The 21,640-nt window shown below is 37.0% G+C and overlaps 1 protein-coding gene across 4 annotated transcripts in view; it reads left to right on the forward strand.

The window, feature by feature from the left end:
- MAP3K7 (mitogen-activated protein kinase kinase kinase 7) overlaps nt 1–3,494 on the forward strand; it is a 64,826-nt gene extending 61,332 nt beyond the window's left edge. For 3 of the 4 annotated variants that reach the window (XM_036316844.1, XM_036316845.1, XM_036316842.1), the window contains one exon: nt 1,772–3,494. In XM_036316844.1, the coding sequence (XP_036172737.1) occupies nt 1,772–1,952 (181 nt within the window). In that variant the 3' untranslated portion in view covers nt 1,953–3,494. The remainder of the gene's footprint in view (nt 1–1,771) is intronic. The other variant, XM_036316843.1, reaches the window with a different exon arrangement.
- The last annotated feature ends 18,146 nt before the right edge of the window (nt 3,495–21,640 follow it).

A 21,640-nucleotide genomic window follows, 5' to 3' on the forward strand; every position in this document is an offset into this window, starting at 1 on the left:
CTTATGAATAAAAATTAAAACTCAGTATTTTGAGTTTGAAATATGCTAAGGTGCAATATTAAATAAAGACATGAAAACTTTATCATTTTTAGAATTAATCATTAAGCATGTTTCTAGCTTGGAGATTTTGTATATGTTTATATTTAAGCACCTTTGGCTATTTTTCATGCAAAACTCAATCCTTTTGACTATATCATATTATAGTAGTACAAAGGAAAGTAAACTGGTGGTACATAAACATGTTTTATGCTCTCAGAGTTATAAAGTTAAGCTATTTAGATTTGTTTTCTTAGACATAGGTAAAATAATTTGATTTACTAATAGTTGTGCTTTGTCTTAGAAACATAAAGTACAATTTTTACAATACTTTATTTGCATTTCTTGTTTTAAAAAAATCTTTACTTTGCATGAAATTCTATGCCTTTGAAGCTGATTTATGGTGGTAACTAAAATGAAATGTAGGGAAAAAATCATGGAAGCTATATATACACATGGTAACAGGATTCCCTCTATTAATTTTCATCAAACAAAAAATAATCTGGTTTTCTGAAGTAATCTGTGGAAAGTTTTCTGTTTGTACTTCCAAGGAAAATAAAAAAATAGTTTCATCACAATTTACTGATAATAGTGGTTTAAGTGATTTCAACCTAATACAGTAAACCCTCGATTTTGCAGACCTCAATTTAACAGACTGGATTTAATGGACAAAATTTCCTGTCCATGTGTCATATGTGAAAATGAAAGAGCCCTGTTAATTTTTAAATGCTTTTAACCAAGATTTGCTTATAATTAAATTAACAGGTTTTTGGTGGTTTGTTTTTTGGGTTTTTTTGGTGTTATTAATTCACTGTTATTTTTAACAAATTTTAGCGAGTAGGCCCTATGTTGGAAAAAAACACTAGTAATTTCACTAGCATAAACTGTATTTCTTATTTCACATGTTTAATCTATACTTTTTTCATACTTTAATCATTTGAAAGAGAAGTTCTCTGCTGGAAAAACCAAATAGTAGATTGAGGGATGTGAAAGCTATGATAATTTTAGTCAATTCAAATACTTACTTTAACTGAGAAATATTACTCGGAAATCATTTTTAGGATTTTTCATTAATTATTGAGGTATATTCAGTAGCCTTGCTTCAGGAGCTAATACTTAATATCCCCCAAATAAAAGGGACTTTTAACAGTTTATTAGGCTACTGAGGATCTTTCCTGAAAATGCAGACATGCAATTTAAAAGTGGTACTTTATATTGTTCTCAGTTTTAAAATAGGTAAGAGATTTAAGTTGATAGCGTCTATTTTAAATAGTTTGCAAATGTTCTGCTGGCTACCACTTTGCACTGTAGTTAAATAGAATTGTGACTTCAGAATATAAGTACATGAGTATAAAAGTGGAATGCGAACTATAAAATCTTTAAGTGTTATTTTCCTGTAGTCAGATGAAACCCTTCCCAGCTTTTTCCTCTTCCTTCCTTCACAAAAAGACTATCAAATGAAATGTTCTGAGACTTTTATTATTCCATATTATCTGTTTCCACTAATTATCTAAGTACATTACTTATTAAAAGAATTATGATATTTGTATGTTTATACCAGAAGAGTGATTGATAGTTTCCATTCCAGCCCATAAATCTATTTGAGTGGTATACCTAAGATGTGTAATGATAGACCCAGAATAAAAGTTATAATTCATTAAGCTTCCATCATTAGCTATAAAATATGAATTTTTTCCATCATGTAGAATATCTTATTATTGGTATTTGTTTTTAGGCAAGAACTAGTTGCAGAACTGGACCAGGATGAAAAGGACCAGCAAAATACATCTCGTCTGGTACAGGAACATAAAAAGCTTTTAGATGAAAACAAAAGCCTTTCTACTTATTACCAGCAATGCAAAAAACAACTAGAGGTCATCAGAAGTCAGCAGCAAAAACGACAAGGCACTTCATGATTCTCTAGGACTGTTAAATTTTAAAATATGCAAAGACTTTTTTTTTTTAAAGAAACGAAAACCTTTATAATGACAATCATGAGTGTTAGCTTTTTGGCATGTTCTGAATGCCAACTGCCTATATTTGCTGCATTTGTTTCATCGTTTATTTTCCTTTTCTCCTGGTGGACATGCAGTTCAACTGTCTCCTTGCGTAACATGGGGGCATCCATGACTTGAATAAGCAGCAGTTCTCAATCAACTTCCAAACAGATGCGTGAGCCGTGGCTGTATATGCATGCTCTTTGTGTGAAGGCTAGCCTAACAAAACCAGGTGGTATCAAACTAGCTATGTGCAAAACACCTTTTTTTTTTTTTTTTTTTTGAGTTGGAACCTCAAGAATGATGCTGTTCTTGTATCTCATCTCAAAAAAAAAATGAATAAATTTTTTTCCCCCAAAGGATGCTATATACGAAGTTAAAGACAGGGTATGGTAAATCTAGAATAATTGGTGCATTTTAGAAATGCAATACGTTGAGGGATAGTCAAAGTGAAGGCTTTGATGCCAACATCCTTGGATCAGTACTGAACTTAGTTTCATCCATAAAATATTTAAAGGTAAGTGGTGGCTACTGTATTTAATAAAAGCATATTTCATTAGATGAAAATTTTGACTAGGACACATTAAACAAAGTGGAACCCTTTATAAGATATAAAGATTTTTAATTCTGTGGCATGTATGCGTGTTGAAATTGTAAAGCTTTTATGACTAATGTTAATATCTCTCCAATGAGATTAAAAGGTAAATGAACACTATCCAACTTAAATGATAATTCCTCCCTGTAATGATTATTGGATTGTTTTACTATATATTTGAAAAACTGAAGAGAAATATGGAAAATGGAAATAATTGCTCCAGTGAAAAGGCTTGGACTTAGATACTTTTACAATATGATATGCATTAAAAACTAGAAAATCAGGAAATGTTAGTAAGAAATTAAAGAAGTAATTATAAATTTATCAAGTATCTTATTTATCGATATTAGAATAATTGATTTTCCTTGCAAGCCCACCCTAGAATGTCTGTTGCCTTTCAACACTTTTAAGGAAATTCCAACACTTAAAAAGAGAGAAAATTTATATTGTTAACAGTAACTTTGCTACCAGTTTTGAAAATAAAAGTAATAATAAAACTTCATTGAAATAATAGGCTATATAAGATCTATTTTTTCAGTTGGTATTAAAATAAGTCATATTTTGATACCAGTACAAGGTGTCTTTTAAATAAGGATGTCATCAACCTCATTTTTATAGCATTAATGTTTTTTAAGAAAAAATTTAAAATGAAAGTATAATTGATGTGATTATTAGAACTATATTGTGATTGTACTGTAGTTTTGCTGTATTTCAGATTAGCAGGTTGATCTAAGTTACCAAAACTATTCTTAAAAATGCTAAAGCAGGTAACTTTTTCTTTCATTATTTTTTCCTCCTTCCACTGAGTTTTATAATGTAATCTTTGTGTATACAAGCAATAAAGGCAAAGGACAGTTTGTACTAAACTGTGTCATTTTTTAGCTCTTCAAAATCTGTTAGTAAGTTTCTGATAAATAAATGTCTACCATCACTTCATTTAAACAAAAAGAGGGTTATTATTTCCAAATAATATGATTACCTGGCTGGAAGTAATATTGGGCTTCAACATATTAATAGTAAAATAAAATTGGCACAGAAAATAACTGTAGACTAAGGAAAGCATAACTCAACCATAGCATTGCTGTTTATATATATATTTGTCACTCCTCCAAAAGGGCCTTAATCAGTGTTTAAGGATGTTTTTGATTATCAGAGAAGGGCATGAGCTATGCAAGTACGCATACTAAGGCTTGACTTTTCCATTAGGATTTAGCATTATAGATTTTTTATTTCTTAGTCATTAATGTGTTTTTTCTCTACATCACATATTTAAAGGAGAAAGTTTTTGTTAGTATTGTTACATGTAGTCACTTCATAAAAAATATCTGAATAGATAAATGGAAGTAAATAATAGTTTTAAGTATGATGCCAAATACAGAAAAGGCTTTTTGCACACTTGCCTGTTCGTTAACATTAAGCTCCTGGGATTTTCAGTACTGTAATCTTTCTGGACCCTGGGTGCAATTCAGCCTTACTCGGTTTTTAAGTAGTTGTGTTGCCAAGCTCATACTTTGTAAATCCTGATTATCTTCAATAATCAGAGAAAAGGATTTCAGTGATTATTAAAATCCACAGCCAGTTTCATCAGTGTCCTTAGCCATCAAACCTTCAAAGAGATGTTAACAATGAGCCAATTTTTTTATTCCGGTTTTAGTATTCTAGTCCCTGGGGCTTTTTGTTTTTGTTTGTTTGTTTTTTGTTTAGTTTTGTTTTTTGGGGGGAAATAACAGACAAGTGGCTAAAAGCTCCCAATATAAGAAATTCATGAATAGTCTCTGAATAAGCCAGAATTATGTTTTGTTCTTACCTCCAGGAAAAGAAAGCAAAGCTTTAATCTAAAGGGAAGTACTCCTCAACCATAAAAACACTTAGTTCAGAATATTTACCTTAAACTTCAACAACATAAAAAAAGAAATGAAAACCATAAAAAAGAACCAGACAGAAATGAAGGATACAATAGCTAAAATGAAGAATAATTTACAGGGTTTCAACAGTAGAGTAGATGAAGCAGAGAATCAAGTCATCAATTTGGAATATAAAGAAGCAGAAAACACCCAATCAAAACAGCAAAGAGAAAAAAGAAAAGTAAGGATAATGTAAGGAGTTTTTGGGACACCTTCAAGGGTAAAACATTCGTATCATTGGAGGTGCCAGAAGGAGAAAAGAGAGAGCAAGATATTGAAAGCCTGTTTGAAAAAATGACAGAAAACTTCCCTAACCTGGTAAAGGGAATAACTATAAAAGTCCAGGAAGCACAGAGAGTCCTAAACAAGATGAACCCAAAAAAGCCCATTCACATGACACATCTATAATTAAAATACCAAGGCTTAAAGACAAAGAGAAAATCTTAAAAGCAACAAGAGAAAAGCAGCCAGTTACCTACAAGGGAGCTCCCATAAGATTGTCAGCTGACTTCTCAACAGAAACTTTGCAGGCCAGAACAGATTGGAATGAAATATTCAAAGTGATGAAAAGCAAGGGCCTATAACCAAGATTATTCTACCCAGCAAAGCAATCATTTAGAATCAAAGGATAGATAAAGATCTTCCCAGACAAGAAAAAGCTAAAGTTCATTACCACCAACCAGTTTTATAAAAAAAAAAGGGCCTTCTTTAAGAGAAGACAAAAATGATCAAAAATATGAACAATAAATGGCCATTATAAAGAACAAAATCTTGGCCTGGCCAGTGGCTTGGTTGGTTGGAGCATCATCCCTGTGCAGATTCGATCCTGGTGGAGCACATAAGGGAGGCAACTGATCAATGTTTTTCTCTCACATTGATGTATCTCTCTCTCTCTCTCTCTCTCTCTCTCTCTCTCTCTCTCTCTCTCCTCTCTCCTCTCTCCTCTCTCCTCTCTCCTCTCTCCTCTCTCTCTCCTCTCTCCTCTCTCCTCTCTCCTCTCTCATCAGCGAAAACATCCTCAAATGATAATTAAACAGACAAACAAAATTTTACCATTTGGGACAGCATGGATGCACCTAGATATATTATGCTAAGTGAAATAAATCAAAGAAAGACAAATACCATATGATTTCACTTATATGTGGAATCTAAAGAGCGATGTAAACAAACAGAACAGAAACAGACTCATAGATACAGGGAACAGATTAATGGTTGCCAGAGGAGAGGGGAATTTGAGGAGTGGTTGTAAAAGATGAAGAGAATGAGAAGTACAGATTGTTAGCTACAAAATAGTCATGGGGATGTAAAGTGCAGCATAGAAAATATAGCCAATAATATTGTAATAGCTATGTATGGTGCCAGTTTGGTACTGGAAATGTTAGGGGAGCACTTTGTAAAGCATATGATTGTCTAACCACTATGCTATACACCTAAAACTAATATAAAATAATATTGAGTATAAACTGTAATTGAGAAAATTTTAATTTAAATAAATAATGTTTAAAAATTTACCTTATAGCAGCATATTGAAGATATTTGTGTAAGTGTTGTTACAAATGTTTGACTATTTTTGCTGAAGTATTCTAGGGCAGCGGTCACCAACTGGTGATCTGCAGACCACTGGTGATCCATGAGGTCCAAAAGGTTGGCGACCGCTGACTTAAGGAAACCTTTGGAGCAGCGGTTGCCAACTGGTAGTCCGCGGACCACTGGTAGTCCATGAGGTCTGAGAGGTTAGCGACTACTGTTCTAGGGTATTGAATGTCATTTTTTCTCCAAGTTTCTTCATTTGTTTTTTAAGAATAGTTTATTGATTTCTTCACAATCTCAGTGAATTCTTCTTTGCATGAAGTACAGAATGGCATGCACTGCTAAGTGATTCTTCTGATTAGAAAACTGATTTTTTGTAATTTATCTAAGTCACATTAAGTATTTTATTCCTTTACCAACCTACTAGACCCCCCCAACCAACGTGTGTGGGTGCATGTGTCCACCTTCATTTTAGTAAATCCATTCATTCATTAACATGCCTGTAACAAATTTTTATTGAGCACCCACTATAAGCCAAGCTGCTATGGCTAATGCCAAGTTACATATCCATTTTAGTCGCATGGTAGTCAAATGATATTCCCATTTCACTGGTGGGAAAATAGGCTCCTTAAAGTCGAGACTTGTGCCCGAGTCTGTCTTTCCATCATCTGTTTTAAGCAGAATCTTATGGAAGTAGACTCTGGTCACTGTTAATCTATGATGTCAAGAAGAGCATAGGTTCACATCCATTTACCATGGCATGTCCCATGGCCATCCTACCTTGAGGGATCCAAGGAAATGTCTGTATAAGGCAGACATGTGCCTAACTTACAGGTGGGATAAAAGCTAGGCCACTGTCTCCTCTGAATCATCTGCCCCCACTTTTTCATAATAAAAGGAGGAATAGGAAAAGCTGGCCTCACAAGAATGTGAGGTAATTTCCGTTTCATTAGTATCAAAATCTGACCAATATGGTATACAGTACTTAAGATTTTGCTGTGTTTATAACTGATGCAGCTTGGAAAAATAAAACTTCAAAATGTGGATTTGGAGCACTTTAGTTGGAACACTAGTTGGGAAGTAGACTTGAAGTGATTTAGGTATTCAATAACAGATAATTATCCTTAGAAAACAGCTTTCAATTGTATCTCAATTAAATGAATGAACTCAAAAGTTACAGAGAACGAACTGACAGCTGTCAGTTGGGAGGGGGTTGGAGGGGGGGCTGGGTGAAAGAGGTCAAGGGATTAAGCAAAAAAGAAAGGAAGGAAGAAACTTTGGTAGAACAACCCATTATGAGAGAAAAAGCCATAAGAGGAAAAAAGTTTAATAAACTTAGAGATACTATTAGAAACAATGGAATTAACATTTACTAAGAGTATACTGTTTCAGGCATTTTTTTTTTCCTTTACTAGTGCCCCAGTACACAGATTCATGCACATTGAAAGGAAATTAATTAGAAGGTGGCTGGCAGGGCAGGACTGGGCGAGATGGGCCAGACACGCCCTGGAGCCAACCTCCGCAATCCTTCCCCTGCCAGCTGCACCTGGGGCAGTGCCAGGGCTTGAAGGGCATCTGCGGAGTGAGCACGGTCCCTTTAGTAGGTGGGGCCCATCAGCCTGGCCTGCGGAGATCTGGCCGAAACCAGCTCTCTGACATCCCCCGAGGGGCCCCAGATTGCGAGAGGGTGGTTCTCGGGTGAACCACCCCAGAATCTGGCTCCCTCCTCTCTGGTTCCGAGAACTGCCACTGCCAAGTCACCGCAGCTTGGTAGCTTCTGTGTTGAGTGTCGCCCCCTGGTGGTCAGTGCACATCATAGCTACCGGTTGGAGCATCTGCCTCCAGTGGTAATTGTGTGTTGTAGCTACCAGCTGGATGGTCTCTTAGCCTTTTATATATATAGATTATTTAAAGTATTATGTATATCTTCTTTTCTCCCCATTGACCTCTCTCTGACCATTCCCATCCCCTAGCACATACCCTCAACCCCCTAGTGTCTGTGTCCATGGGTTATGCTTATATACATGCATACAAGTCCTTTGGTTGCTCTCTTACCCTCCCTTCCCTGATTTCCCTCTGAGATTGGATGGTCTGTTTGATGTTTCTATGTCTCTGGATCTATTTTTGTTCATCAGTTTATGCTGTTCATTATATTCCACAAATGAATGAAATCATGTGATATTTATCTTTATCCAGCTGGCTTATTTCGCTTAGCATGATGCTCTCCAGGTCCATCCATGCTGTTGCAAATGGTAAGATTTCCTTTTTTCACAGCAGCATAGTATTCATTGTGTAGATGTACCACAGTTTTTTAATCCACTCATCTGCTGATGGGCATTTAGGCTGTTTCCAAATTTTACTATCATAAATTCTGCTGCTATGAACATAGGGGTGCATATATCCTTTCTGATTGGTGTTTCTGATTTCTTGGGATCACTGGGTCAAATTGGAGTTCCATTTTTAGTTTTTTGAGGAAACTCCATACTGTTCTCCATAGTGGCTGTACCAGTTTGCATTCCCACCAGCAGTGCATGAGGGTTCCTTTTTCTCCGCAACCTCGCCAGCACTTGTCCTTTGTTGATTTGTTGATGATAGCCATTCTGACAAGTGTGAGATGGTATCTCATTGTCGTTTTGATTTGCAGCTCTTGGATGATTAGTGACTTTGAGCATGTTTTCATATGTCTCTTGGCCTTCTGTATGTCCTCTTTAGAAAAAGTGTCTATTTAAGTCCTTTGCCCATTTTTTGATTGGGTTGTTTATCTTTTATCTTCCTTTTGTTAAGTTGTATGAGTTCCCTATAAATTTTGGAGATTAAACCCTTATCGGATATAACATCAGGCATTTCTTAAATGTTATCCTTGCTTTAGAGGTAAACTGAAGCCCAAAGATATTTGAAAACTTGCCCAGCTAGAACGGTAAATGACGGACTCCAGTTCAAACCCAGGTCTTAGCTTCAAGGCCTATAAAAATCTGTTTAGAACTTGTAATGTATTTTCTTGTAGACTTAACAAAGAGGAGGAGAGCTATGTTCCTAAGCCCATTCAAGAAAGTCTATTTGGTCTTTAATGGAAATGAGATACTAATGCCCCCGAATATTCCAGCAAGGACTGAGAGAAAACAGAAAAATGAAGTGGATGTTGTTCAGATGTTGACATTGTGGTGATTTTACTCTTTTAAAAGTTCTTTCCCTTTTTATTGTATGCTGCCCAGTAAAAATAAAAACCAGGCGGGAAGACCACCTTACCCATAACTCTACCCACGTTTCTTTGGCAGGAGCCCAGGGCCCTTTGCCATGGCCACAATTGGAGCCCCTGCAAGAAAACTACAAGGGCAGGAACTTTCCCTCACTACTGGCCCCAACCTGGATCCCTGCAGGTAGGGCTGGGCTTGAGGGGCGGGGATTCCCAAGGTTCTCCCAGAAGATTTGATGAGGATAAGCACAGTCCCAACAAGAGGGGGGAACTGATTCAGAACTATAGTGGTTTTAAGTTTTTTGTTTTTTTTAAATGCTCATTGTGGGGGGCCCAGCCTCAAATTATGCTTCACAATGATAGGATATGACCCAGGGATAAACTTTTTGTCCCCAGTTTCCCAAGCAATTCTTTTGCACAGACAAACTTGAGAATACCTACACCATGAAGTGGATATAAAGAAGAGCGGTTATAAATTTTTTAGATCCTAACACATCTAGCCCTTTGCAGTCGTTTGTCTACTCTCAGCCACCAAAGCTTTTTTACCGTTCCGGTCGTATGTCTGCTCTCAGCCACCACAGCAAGGAACCGTACGAATCTTAACTCCATTCATGTATCAGTTCATAATTTCTCTGAAAGCTCTTAAGTGTCTAAGCGACCTTGTCAGGAACCAAAACATTGCCCCGACAAATCGGAGATATCGAAACAATATAAACAAACGCGGTCGTTCACACTCGCCATGCAAAACACCGTGGCGAGTCAGTTGCCTTTTGAGAGTGAAGAAATGGACAAGCTTCTGAGATACTTCGCAGAATTTCAAATAAAGCTTTACAAATTACGTTTAACTGTAATTAGGCATTCTCGCTTGTTAAGATATTTCAAAATAATACTCCAAAATGGCAAAAAAAAGTTACCGAAAGAAGTGTACTGCGTATCTGAAAGTAACGATGAAGAGTTTTATTTTGGCACCTTGAATACTGACTCTGACGTAGAAAGTGATAACGTTTGTAGTGATTCTACTAGTAGTGACGTAGTTCCAAAAAAGAATTAATAAATCTTGTTTATCCTTCCTAATCTTGCATGTTATGTATCACTGCTCTTTCAGTGGAAATTAATTCCGACCAGTACGACACCCATGTCCAAATTTAATACGACCTCAAAGGGCTAGTATTGTAAAAGCTAAAAGGATGCATATGAAGTTATAATAAATATTTGGTCTTGTCCCCTGTTCCTGGCATACAACTCGAAAAACCCTCAGGATTTCCTAAGGGTGAGAGTAATAAAGGTGTCTTTTGTTCTGTTAATGAGGTGACTTTTTGGAAAGCCCACCCTCTCTCCCCCCACGTAGTGCAGTGGTGGGGACTAGTTACCAGGGAACCAGCTACAGGTTAGAAAGTTGGAACTTTTAGTGCCTCCCTCCAGACCTCAGGAGAGGGGAGAGGGGCTGGAGATTGAGTTCAGTCTCCAATGGCCAGTGATTGAATGGATCCTATCTGTGTAATGGAGCCTCCATAAAAACCCCAAAAGGACGAGGTTAGGAGAGCTTCCAGGTCAGTGAACTCGTAGAGGACCAGGGAGAGTGGTACAACAGGGAGCATGAAAGCTTCTTGCACTTTCTATACACCTTACTCTATGCATCTCTTCCACCTGACTGTTCCTGAGTTACATCCTCTTATAATAAAAGGGTGATTTAGTAAGTAAAATGTTTCTCTGAGTGAGCTGCACTAGCAAATTAATTGAATCCAAGGAGGGGTCATTGGAACCTCTAATCCAGTGGTTCTCAACCTTCTGGCCCTTTCAATACAGTTCCTCACGTTGTGACCCCCAACCATAAAATTATTTTCGTTTCTACTTCATAACTGTAATTTTGCTACTGTTATGAATCGTAATGTAAATATCTGATATGCAGGATGGTCTTAGGCAACCCCTGTGAAAGGGTTGTTCGACCCCCAAAGGGGTCTCGACCCACAGGTTGAGAACCACTGCAGCTGATCCATCAAAAAGAAGCACAGGTGACAACCTGGCCTTGTGATTGGTGTCTGAATTGGGGTGTGGGGGAGTGCAGTCCCTTGGGACTGAATCCGTAACCTAAGGAATCTGATGTTATCTCTGAGTAGATAGTGTCAGAATTGAGTTGACTTGTAGGGCACCCAGCTGGTGTCTAAGAATTGCTCGGTGTAGACAGGAAACCCACACTTCAGAATTGGAGTCAGAATCATTAATGAGTCAGAGAAAGATAAGATCTGCCATACCCCTGGGATTCACACAAAATAGGAGCATGGAGGAAAGGATAACATTTGGAAAGATGCAGAGATAGGATTTTCAAAAACAATGGAAAGCCAACTCAGAATGTTTTTAGATAAGTGCAGGGAGCGGGGGTGGAGAGAAAGCTGTCTTTCTATATAAGAAGGTATACCTGAATATCAGAAAATCAAAAATTTTTGAGTATATGAACTTCGTCTTTCCCACCAAAGGAGGAAGCAAAGCAAGTAAAGGTGAAATTAGAAATTATTTTAGAGGTATACTATTCTACAATTGTGTTTATCATAACAATGAGCATAAAAAGGCAACCTAAATAGGAATTAGTCATCAGGGTTGAATTAGTAGAGCTATTCTATATAATACTATATAGCCATTAAAAAATATGATATAGTTCTATCATAGCTGTATAAATCTGTCCAAATTGAGAGTGTCAAAATATTAAAAGATTGATACACCTAGAAGTAAAGTTTATAAGAAAAATGCAACATTCTTAAATCTCAGTGTAATTCATTATATAAACAATTTAAAGGAGCTGTACAGTTATATCAGTAGATGCCTAAAGGACATTTGCTAATACTTACAAATAAAATAGAAGGATTGAAATGTAATTTTCCAAACTTAATAAAGGCACTCATCTAAACCAATAGCATATTAAATCAATGACTGTCATTTTAATTAAATCTGCAACATTTTAATTAAATCTGAAACAAAACAGAGATGCACTGTCTTCATTCAACATTTTAAAGTTTTAATTAATGAAAAAAGGCCCCAAAGTAGAATAATTAGTATAAACACTGGAAATTAAGAAACAAGACTATCTTTGTTTGCAGACTGTAAAATTGTATAGAAAGTTCACAAGATTCTATTTAAATTCTACTGGAATTATAGAATTTGATAAAGTGATTGTGATATGTATTGAAATCAGTAGTTTTTCTCTATAAAATAATAATTAGGAGTGAGATTTTTTTAAATTAAACTGACAATTGCAATAAAACTATAAAGTACTGAAGAAAACATGTAACAGGAAATAAGAAGAATTAAAGAAACCAGTGTCTTCATGTATAATATAAAACAAGATTCTTAATTTAACATTTTCCTAAATAAGAAAACAATTTGATAAGATATTGTAGCTATATGTACGTGTAGATTATTTGTTTAATGTAATTTCAATAAAAAATCCAATGGAATTAGGAATGGGTTTGTTTTGAATGGGACCAATGATTTTAAAACTCTTAAATACTCAACAGTTGAAGTATAATTTACATATTGTACATATTTAGGTGTACAGTTTGTTAAGTTTTGGTAAAATGTATTCACCTGTGAAACCACCATATTCAAGATTCTGAGTTTTGCCAATTTTAAAAGTTTCTTTCTGTCCCTTGATAATTCAATTTTTCTCCATTCACTCCCCAGACAACTACTGATCTGCTTTCTATAACTATAACTATAAGGTGCAGCTGGCAGGGGAAGGACTGTGGAGGTTGGCTCCAGGGCGTGTCCGGCCCATCTCGCCCAGTCCTGCCCTGCCAGCCACCTTCTAATCAATAGGTGACACTTGCCAAACACTAAGAGGCTTTCTATAACTAAATACATTTTCAAGTATTTAATCCTACAGAATATAGTCTCTTGTTGTCTGGCTTTTCACCCAGCATAATGATTTTGATGTTCACCCAAGTAGTTGTATGTATTAGTAGTTTGTTCCTTTATTATTTTTGAGCAGGGTTTTGTTGTATAGATTCAACAAATTTTGTTATTGATGGATATTTTGGGTTTCCAGGTTTTGGCTCTTACAAATAAAGCTCCTGTGAACATTTCTGTACAAGTCTTCATGTAGACATCTGTTTTCATTCTTTTGGGGTAAATACTTCAAAGTGGATTAGCTGAGTTTTATAATAGTTTTTTGTTTAACTTTTTAAGAAACTGCCAAACTTCTCCAAAGTGGTTGTACAATTCTGTATTCCCACCAGCAGTTATTAGAGTTCCAATTGCTCCACATACTTGTCAGCCTTTGGTATGGTTGTTCTTTTTAATTTTATCCAGTAGGGGTGTAATGATGTCTGATTGTGGTTTTGATTTGCATTTCCCTAATAACTAATGATTTTGAGTGTCTTGTCATGTGCTTATTGGACTGTTATGTAACTTATTTTGTGCAGTGTCTGGTAATATCCTTTGCCCACTTTTTAAATTAAGGTGTTTTTCCTCTTAATATTAAGTTGTAAGATTTCTATATACTTTTGTTATAGTTCTTTCCCTGATATTTGTGCTGTAAATATTTTCTCCCAGCCCATAGTTTGCTTCTTTCATTTCTCATTCATGCTTGTTAAAGAAACAAGACTTTAAATTTTGATGAAGTCTAACTTACCCATTTTAAAATTTTGTTTTATGTTTCATGCTCTGTGTTCTGTCTAAAATTTTTTTGCAAAGATTTTTTTTCCCTATGTTTCTTCTAGAGAGTTTTCCAGTTTTAGCTTTTACATTAGGACTGTGACCCATTTTGAGTAATTATTGTGTTTGGTTGAAAATAAGGATCAATGTTTATTTTTTTCCATACAGCTATCCAGTTGTCTTTGTAAAGACTTTCCTTTCCCCCTATTGAGTTGCCTTAATCAGTAATGTAAGTTATATTACTTATATTATAGTAATATGTTATATTACTTATGAAATCAGTAATATGTTTTCCAACATTATTCTTTATTAAAATTCTTTTAGCAGTTTCCATATAAATTTTATTTTTTAATTTATCTTTATCATTGAAGATGTCCCCTTTGTTGTTTTTTTTCTCATTGACCCCCTCTACCCCACTACCCCTCTACCCCACACTTGCCCCTTCTAGGCCTTCACCACACTATTGTCTGTGTCCATGGGCTAAACATATATGCATATAAGTTCCCCATTTAATCATTCCCCTCCCACACTCCCCGCCCCACCCAACCTCCCACCTTCCCTCTGAAATTCATCAGTCTGTTCCATGGTTCCATGTCTCTGGGTCTATTTTGTTCAGCAGTTTATTTTGTTCATTAGATTCTACATATGAGTGAGATTATGTGATAGGTGTCTTTCTCTGACTGGCTTATTTTGCTTAGTGTAATACTCTCCAGGTCCATACATGCTGTTGCAAATGGTAAGAGTTCCCTCTTTTTTATAGCTACATAGTATTTCATTGTGTATTATAAATTGCACTGCTATAAACATAGGGGTGCATATATTCTTTCTGATTGGTTTTTTGGTTTTCTTAGGATATATTCTTAGAAATGGGATCAGATCACTGGGCCAAATGGGAGTCCCATTTTTAATTTTTTTGAGGAAACGCCATACTATTTTAGTATCAACTTGTTAAGTATTATTAAAAAAAAAAACAGTTTGTTGGTATTTTGATTGGAATTTCCTTGAATCTATAGTTGGGGAGAATTGACATCTTAATAATACTGAATTTTCTAATCCATGAACATGGTGATTTTCTCCATTTATTTAGATAATTTCTGGTGTCTTGTGGCAATTTTTTTGTATTTTTTAATGTACAGATTGTGGGTATGTTTTGTTTTATTTATTCCAAAGTAGTATGTTAGCTTCTATTAAGTAAAATACTTTTAGACAGGGCTTCCCCACTCCGAGGAATCTACAAGATTAAGAACATCTGTATATAAGGACATGAAGTTACTTGAAACACTGCATAAAGGCCAAAAAATACTTTTTTAACTAAAAAAAAAAAATACCCTGAACAATAAAAATATCTATCAACAGGGAAAAGATTAAATTAATTATGGTAAATTATGTAGTATCTTAAAGGAAGAATTAGGTCTATGTATGTTGATCCAGATCAATGTCTATGACCTAGTGCTATGGAAATAGGACATTGTAGAACAGATGCAAGATGCTATTTTGGTCAAAAAAATTTTAAAAGCAAAACAAAAACTGTGTGTGTAATATGACACGCATATAAATATAGTGGAGAAGGATACTCCTAACAGTGGTTATCCCAGAAAGGGTAGATGGTGGTGGAGAGATTATTACCTTTTTATATATTTCTGAATTGTTTGGTGTGTGTAATGTGAATGGCTAACTTGGTAACTTAAAAATCTAAGCAAATGTGCAGCAGTAGGGCACCGAGGTGGAGACGGGACTATGAGTGGTCATGTGTTAAAAGATGCAGTGGTATGTGGGGGCACAATTTGCTCTTAGAGGGTGGGAGTTAGGCGATTTGTATATTTTAAAAGATTCTACAACAAAATTGAATGCATTCTTTGATTTACAAATTGATTCCCATTTTGAAAATAATTTTATAATACTTTTGCAAGTTGTAGCAAAGGAATAGGATTTCATAAAATGCATTCTAGGCATTTATAGCAGATGCAGTGTAAACAACCCTGATGTATCCCTTCAAAGATAATTGTTTTTAGATAATCAAGAATATTTTTTTAATTGATCTGTGATTTCCTTAGTCTGCATGCAAACAGTGTCACAAAGACTCTAATAAATGAGGAGGGAAGTAAGAGAGGGAAAACAAAAGAGCACAGCATAATGACTTGGTCTATACCATCTAGAAGAGGACAAATTACAACTAGCAGTTTTTCAGGGTTCTTCCACAGCCACATATATATATGAATCATAAACCTCTCCACGCCAAAGTAAGGTTGGAAGCACACATGGAAAGCGTGTCTCCCTGAGTTAGAAAGAAATGGAGGCAAATTCATAAATCAATGAGGAACAAATCCCTGTCTCTGCCTGAGACATTCAGTTTATAGCATTACGTGCAGACGTAACAACAGAATATACATGTGGACAGAAAACTTGAGTAAACAAAGCACCTTTGTGCCTAAAAGTAATCAGACATTGAAACCAGAAACCCAAGGAGCTCTCAGGAAGCAGTGCTCTCTCCGTGCTCACACACCTTCACTAGCCATGAAATGTCCTTTTCCTTTAAGCAGATAAAGTAAAAGTTTCCTGCTGTGCTTCTGTTCAGGTCCTGCCAATAGGTGACACTTGCCAACCACTAAGAGGACATGGCAAGAGACCAGAGAAAATACTGCAGAGAGATACCTTAGCTTCAAATCTATTGTAGCTTATTCTCACACTTAGGAGGAATCAGATGAGTCTACTTTCCCCAATACTAGCCATGCCAACAATCATACTTAAAACTACATACCTCTAGCTTCAGTGACTATCTTAAAACTAACAGAAATCATGTACTCTTTGGGTAGGTCTGTAAATAAAAAAATACATATAGGAAATCTACGTTTATTTTTCTTTCTTGCCTAAGCAAGCTAGTACCTGGGCCAGTTTTGCGGCTTGAAATGTTTAAGCATTGCTATAATTATGCCTTAGAACTTCACTTAGGATCTGCATAATCTGCCATTTCCCTTAAATAACAACCTGTCACCATGACAAATGCGGAGGTGGTTAGTCCACAGTGCAAAAGTAGGCTGTGTTTCAGCTTACTGTTCAGTGGATGAGCAAGAGGCAGGCTCATTAAAAGGAAACAGTAAAATTTGCCCCTACCCAGACATAGGGCTTTGGTTATTTGGGGGGTAGAGGGATATCCTATTTTATACTCAAAGATAGCCAAATGGGACCTAGAAGTATTAAGTATTGGTTGCTTAAAGGATTTCCTTTACCTTTGTTCCAGATTCTCTTATTCTGCTGGCTATTAGGATTGGGGTATTTTATTATCCATTAAAATGTCACCTTTTTTGTCTTGTTGGATTTATTGGGGTGACATTGGTTAATAAAATTATATAGGTTTCAGGTCTACAAGTCTATAATACATCATCTGTGCACTGTATTATGTGTTCACTGCCCCAGGCTCCATCACCATTTATGCCCCCTTTACCCTCTTTACTTCTCCCACCCCTTCTTTCTGGTAATCACCATACTGTTGTCTATATCTGTAGTTGTTTTTTTGTTGTTGTTGCTTTAGGGTGGTTTTTTTTCTGCTTAGTCCCTTCACCTTTTTCTCTAGCCCCCCAACCCATCTCCCTTCTGACAGCTGTCAGTCTGTTTTCTCTATGAGTCTATTTTGTTTTTTAGTTTATTTTTGTGCATTAGATTCCACATATAAGTGAAATCATAAGGTACTTGTCTTTTTCTGACTTGCTTATTTCACTTAGCATAATGCTTACCAGGTCCATCCATGCTGTTGCAAAGGGTAAGATTTCCTTCTTTATCATGGCCGAGTAGTATTCCATTGTGTAAATTATCATAGCTTTTGTAAACACTCACCTACTAATGGGCACCTGGGCTGCTTACAAATCTTGGCTATTGTAAATAACCCTGCAATGAACATAGGGTGCATACGTTTCATTTCATAGGACTGTTTCCACAAATTAATTTCAAGAACACATGGATATGCTCCTTTAATTTTTTTCTTGGTGGATAACTATATATTTTTTTTTAGTGATTTTTTAATACATATAAAGAAAAGGAAAAAGTAAACTGTAATGATGGAGACAAGGACAGGCTAGTCACTGACATGACAATCTCTAATTTTTATTATTTGTAATTGTAAGCATGCCAACTCTGGATGTAATGGTAACAAGTACATTTCTGTCTTTGCTTACATCAGCATTCATCAGATTGCTCCTGAATTCAGGGAAGGCACTACAGTCATTAAAGGAGCTTTGCTTTGGAGCCTGAAACTGAGAGGCTTGTACTGACTGTGAGGAAATAGCACTTCCTGGAGGAAAAGACATGGGTGGTAGACCCGTTCTGGGCCTGGCTGGGTGCCACCTTGCTGTCGGGAGACTTGGTAGAGTCTGGAGGCCCGGCCTCAGTTTCCTCATTAAGTAAACACAAGGAAGGCCTAGGTCCAATTCTCAATGCCTATAATCTCAATATTGTTAATGTTACCTCTCCCATCCTCCACTAAGGCGAATTCATTTCTTCTGTCACCTATACTAAAGGTGTTGATGATAAAATAAGAATGAACCAAAATGTTGTGGGGAAATAGAATGTGTATTTGTTTATTCCTCCTTTCAGAAGTGATTGTAAGTCCTCTCATTACAGTAACAACAATATTTTTTTATTTTTTATTTTTTAATTAAATCATTATTGTTCAGATTATTACAGTTGTTCCTCTTTTTTCCCCCCCATAGCTCCCCGCCACCTGGTTCCCACCCCACCCTCTGCCCTTACCCCCTCCCTACTGTCCTCATCCATAGGTGTACGATTTTTTCCCAGTCTCTTCCCGCAGCCCCCACACCCCTATCCCCCCAAGAATTGTCAGTCCACTCCCTTTCTATGCCCCTGATTCTGTTACATTTGCCAGTTTATTCTGTTCATCAGATTATTTATTCACTTGATTTTTAGATTCACTTGTTGATAGATATGTATTTGTTGTTCATAATTTGTATCTTTACTTTTTTCTTCTTCTTCCTCTTCTTAAAGGATACCTTTCAGCATTTCATATAATACTGGTTTGGTGGTGATGAACTCCTTTAGCTTTTCCTTATCTGTGAAGCTCTTTATCTGACCTTCAATTCTGAATGATAGCTTTGCTGGGTAAAGTAATCTTGGTTGTAGGTTCTTGCTATTCATCACTTTGAATATTTCTTGCCACTCCCTTCTGGCCTGCAAAGTTTCTATTGCGAAATCAGCTGACAGTCATAAGGGTGCTCCCTTGTAGGTAACTGATTGTTTTTCTCTTGCTGCTTTTAAGATTCTCTCTTTGTCTTTTGCTCTTGGCATTTTAATGATGATGTGTCTTGGTGTGGTCCTCTTTGGATTCCTTTTGTTTGGGGTTCTCTGCACTTCCTGGACTTGTAAGTCTATTTCTTTCACCAGGTAGGGGAAGTTTTCTGTCATTATTTCTTCAAATAGGTTTTCAATATCTTGCTTTCTGTCTTCTTCTGGCACCCCTATAATTCGGATGTTGGTTCGCTTGAAGTTGTCCCAGAGGCTCCTTACACTATCTTCATATTTTTGTATTCTTTTTTCTTTTTGTTTTTCCGGTTGGGTGTTTTTTTTTTGCTTCTTCATATTTCAAATCGTTGACTTGATTCTTGGGATCCTCTAGTCTGCTGTTTGGTCTCTGTATAATATTCTTTATTTCAGTCAGTGTATGCTTAATTTCTAGTTGGTCCTTTTTCATATCCTCGAGGGTCTCACTAGATTTATGGAGGGTCTCACTAAATTTATCGGCGGTTTCTAGAAGTTTCTTGAGTAACCTTATAACCATGGTTTTGAACTCTATATCCAGTAGTTTGCTTTCCTCCATTTCTTTCATTTGTGACCTGTTTTTTTGTCTCCCCATTTTGACTGCTTCCTTGTGTTGACAGAGTGACTTTCTGTGCTAGGTGTCCTATAGGGCCCAGTGGCTCAGCCTCCCCAATTACCTGAGGTGGACACTCTTGGCGCACCCCTTTGTGGGCTTTATGCACAGTCTTGTTGTAGGTAAGCCTTGATTGTAGTTGGTATCACTGGAGGAATTGACCTCCAGGCCAGTTGGCTGTGAGAATCAGTTGTGTCTATGGTGGGAGAACTTCTGTGCTGGAGACACCCTTATGGGGCAAGACTTGCTTCAGTGGGGCTTTGGTGCTCACTGAGTCGGCCCCCTCAGTGTGTCCCTTATGGATCTGAGGAGCTGTAATCTGGATGGTCCCACTCTGACCACTGGGTATACTGGCACTTGGATCTCTAAGGAGGTGCTAATTTAGCCTCTGCCTGAAGATACCCAGCAGGAGCTATGGAGAGATCTGTAGGTTCCTCTTCTTTGTTTGGGGTTTGGAGATGCCCAGATGAGGCCCAGCTGTGAAGCAATGCAAGCTGCTGTGGGGCCTTGGGCCTTCTTTTGGACGTTCTGGGTCTCTCTGAACCAGCTGCAGTTTGTTAGGTAATTTTAGATTGCAAAGGGCCAGGTCATTCATATGCAAAAGCCTCTGCGCACCGCTTGGGTGGGGCGGCGTCTCAGGGAATCAACAGGGCATAGCAAACAGCTATGGCTGATCCTCAGTCCTACCCTAAGAGGCTCCGGGTTTCAGTGTCCCGCGGTAATCACTGCAAGCACCTCTGAGAGAAAGCCACCCTCAAGTTCCAACCGATGCCAGACAGTCCAGTTTCTCCCCGTATGAGTCTGGGTCCCCAGAGACTCGCCGGGAACTGGAGTTCAGAGCAGTCAGGAGCTTGAGACTCCCTCCCAATTGAAAAAGACAACCGTGTCCTCAGTTGCCAGCCCTTTCCGTGTGCGCCTCCGTACCTCTGCACTTCTGCACCACCTCTGAGTCTCAGTGTGCTTTTCTCTTTCCTTCTAGTTGTATAATTTCCACTCAGTCAGCCTTCCTGTGGTTCTGGATGATGTCTGTTTTGTCTCTTAGTTGTATTTTTGAAGTGGTTGTGCGAGGCAGCAATTTCCGGTGTTTACCTATGCCGCCATCTTGGTTCCTCTTCCTTAACAACAGTATTAACATAAATTCTTCATAGTCGTTTTTAAAATATTACCTTGATTGCCCTGGCCAGTGTGGCGTGGTTGGGCATCATCCCGTGCACTGAAAAGTTGCTGGCTCAATTCTTGGTTAGGGCATTTTTAGAAAAATGTTACCATGATTTAGGAGTCATTAAATGTTGCATAAACAAATTTCAAAATCACACTCCATGGAGTACTGTAGAGAGTCCTGGATTTGGACCAAATTACTGCTGCTGCATTTGCAAATCCAGCATAATGAACTGTCTCAGATAATATGGCAGGGTAGCATTCCCAGATTCAACACATGACCCATTGCAAGTCTTGTTGTAGTAAACCTGAGGGACACTGAGAGAAAAGCTGCCTCCGAACATAGGTGGAAATTGAACTTAAATTGTAGCGATTATTTGTGTAATACCATAAATGTACACATAAATGACTCATTTAAGGAATATCCTTTCAGTTATTAACTTGGCATAAATACTAATCCCTGAAGATTAAGCTGAGCACTAATCACTTTCAGCATTTAAGGACCTTTTATAACCCAAAATTTCTTATTTTCATATGATAATTTCCCCAGTGGTAAGGTGAGTAGGGCTGGTCATTGCTATGTAAGCAATAATATAGGACAAGATATGTTGTAACAAGGAATGGATTTTCATCTCTTCATTCCCAATTTGAGCTTAATTAAAACTCCTCAGACCTTGGCTCTGTTTAACACCAGGGCAAAAC

The sequence above is a fragment of the Myotis myotis genome, unplaced genomic scaffold (assembly GCF_014108235.1).
Source record: "Myotis myotis isolate mMyoMyo1 unplaced genomic scaffold, mMyoMyo1.p scaffold_m19_p_7, whole genome shotgun sequence".
NCBI lineage: Eukaryota > Metazoa > Chordata > Mammalia > Chiroptera > Vespertilionidae > Myotis > Myotis myotis.